The sequence below is a fragment of the Penaeus chinensis genome, chromosome 19 (genome assembly GCF_019202785.1).
Source record: "Penaeus chinensis breed Huanghai No. 1 chromosome 19, ASM1920278v2, whole genome shotgun sequence".
In the NCBI taxonomy this organism is placed as follows: Eukaryota; Metazoa; Arthropoda; class Malacostraca; order Decapoda; family Penaeidae; genus Penaeus; species Penaeus chinensis.
Genome location: NC_061837.1, coordinates 23,802,607 through 23,805,106, shown reverse-complemented (window position 1 = coordinate 23,805,106; position 2,500 = coordinate 23,802,607). Strand labels below are relative to the sequence as shown.

Here is a 2,500-nt window from a genome sequence, read left to right as displayed (position 1 = left end):
TAACAAAATACCCAAATTTGAAGAAAACCGATGAGACCGTTTTGATTTTATTAATATTTAAGAAATTTACCCCCCTTCACACCCAATTTTACCCTGGCACTACCGCTATGAGGGACAGTCCCCTTAAATCTAATATGTTAACCAATGACAACAATTAGTCGAACAAAGACCTGACAAGGTAGTTCTCCACTTTACCATCGTTTCGTCAGCCAGAATCAGAGTTGAAAAAGACCAACCGATGCCCAAAGCATACCCCAACAGTAGTGCCTTTTCCTATCCTTCCAATGGTTAGCCGCAGTCCTTCCGGTGATACACCCTCAATCCTTTCAGTATTCTCCCTTTGGCGTATCGCAAATGGCAGATGACGTCGGAGAAATAGACACTAGACGGTTGACTGGCTGTTGTGATATGAAACTGCTGATTTGCTATTCCTATACTATGCCATTACGCTCTTTTTTTATAATGTGGTATTCCCTAAAAACCAAAGCCTGTAACTACAATACTAGTGATGAGCGGTGTCCGACCTGGTTAATCCAGAGATGGCCTGGGTTACTGCGCGGACGCTGGAGGCGATCACTGCTCTCTCCTTGATTAAATTAATAGTCTTTGCAGTATAGTAGGAGGTTTATGATACAAAATATTCCATGGGATCAGTTGTTAAAAAGAATGTAAATAACCATTTTCAATTGCCCATTACAGTGTGATCCTCTAATATCCTTATGTACTCTACAATAATTTACTTAAAAATCCTAGAAATTGACAGTCAACGAAGTTGTATATGAATATTTGCATAATTTTACGTTTTCTATTATATTCTTATAGGAGAGAACGAGAGCTTGAATTCCGTGACTACCATTACCTTTCCTCCATGTTTTATTGACAGCCTTGTAATTGGTTATACTTGTACATTTTCCACTAACTACACTAGATACTCATAATCAGTTTAAGTCGCACATTTCTTAAACTCATAATCCATATACTGCATGAAGATAAAATGGAAGTACTTATACTATATACACGAGTATTACAGTGTCATGACCCCTATTTCCTGGACTTACCTTGTTACCTTATCTCGTCATCAGGTGCGCCATGGTCCTCTCTGTGCTGGTAACCACAGCCCTTGCATATGTTTGCTTTTGGTCGTCTCTGGGCCTTAACGCGGAAGGAGTCACTTACATGGTCAGTCATCCTATGCTGTGTATCCCTGAGGACGGACAAGTCGTGCAGGCCCTGGCGTCGAGGATCATCTGCGCCAGTTGGTGCAATCAGCTGCTAGGCCTAGTCTTCAGCTACGTTGGTGAATTTTTTATCCTTACTGTCAAATTGCTGATAGGGTTGGGTAGACTAAGATGCGAATCTTTGAATAGACTAAGACACGATCCTAAAGCGCTGTATTGTTATATCGAGATCACATAACATCTGTAGAACTAGTAGAAGACTAGTTTGACGAATGGCCCGTGCGTGACCGTTACGCCACACAATAACAATATTACCTACCTAAAATTAGCAGTTGTCTTTTTATGAGGTCCTGTGTTTTTCACTCTTCAGATGGCGTGTGTGAAGTATTTGCGGTGGGCCAAGAAACTTACGAAAAAACACGCACTTTTACTGTATTTACACCGGAGGTTTGGTCAGGCATTGCGGAGATAGGCGTGGGCAAAACTGTAGACTCCAGCCCAGCATATGTAGGCGGTGGCGAGTTGTAAGTATAAGAGATGTATTAGGGATGTTTCTACTGAAATGATGCCACAGTATTCGACTCGCAATATTACCCACTTCTGAAATGAGGATAATGCATTTGATTCATGACAATGCCAATCTCCTGACACGACGATAGTCCATTTGATTCGTGACATTTTCTATCCATAGTGATAAACATGGGAAAGGAAGGACATTTGGGTTTCATCTGTTCATTCTTCATTTTCCACAGCCTTTACAATTACAAAGCCAACGACGGAGATGTTACCACCTTGTTTGCTACTAATCCTAACTTGAACCATCCATGGTGGATTGTGGATCTCGTGGAACCAAACCTCGTCGTGAAGGTGGATATTCTCACTCGGCAGGATTGTTGCCAAAACAGGTTCCACGATGTTGAGGTATGTTGGAGCGCATACACATACATTGTGCAGCAACCCTCTGTCCACCCATACACATAAACACATGCATAGATCTATGTATGGTATAATATTTTTGGACATTTCTAATAATGGCATAAAGAAGAAATTATACTGTATTCCATTTCATGCTAGGTTTATATATATGTATGTAGGTATATGTATATGTATGTATATGTGTATATATATACATTATATATATATATATATATATATATATATAATATATATGTAATATATATGTATATGTATTATATATATATTATATATATTACATGTATATATAATATATATGTATATAATATGTATAATATATATTATAGATATATTCTACATATATATTATATTATACATAATTCAATATATGTGCATTATATATATGA

At 38.1% G+C, this 2,500-nt stretch overlaps 1 protein-coding gene across 1 annotated transcript in view; it reads left to right on the top strand.

Moving 5' to 3' along the window:
- The window catches only part of LOC125035480, a 10,237-nt gene that overhangs the window by 2,956 nt on the left and 4,781 nt on the right, over positions 1 to 2,500 (top strand). The window contains exons 2-4 of the mRNA XM_047627931.1: positions 1,083 to 1,297; positions 1,549 to 1,702; positions 1,931 to 2,099. Coding sequence (XP_047483887.1) covers positions 1,083 to 1,297; positions 1,549 to 1,702; positions 1,931 to 2,099 — 538 coding nt within the window. The remainder of the gene's footprint in view (positions 1 to 1,082; positions 1,298 to 1,548; positions 1,703 to 1,930; positions 2,100 to 2,500) is intronic.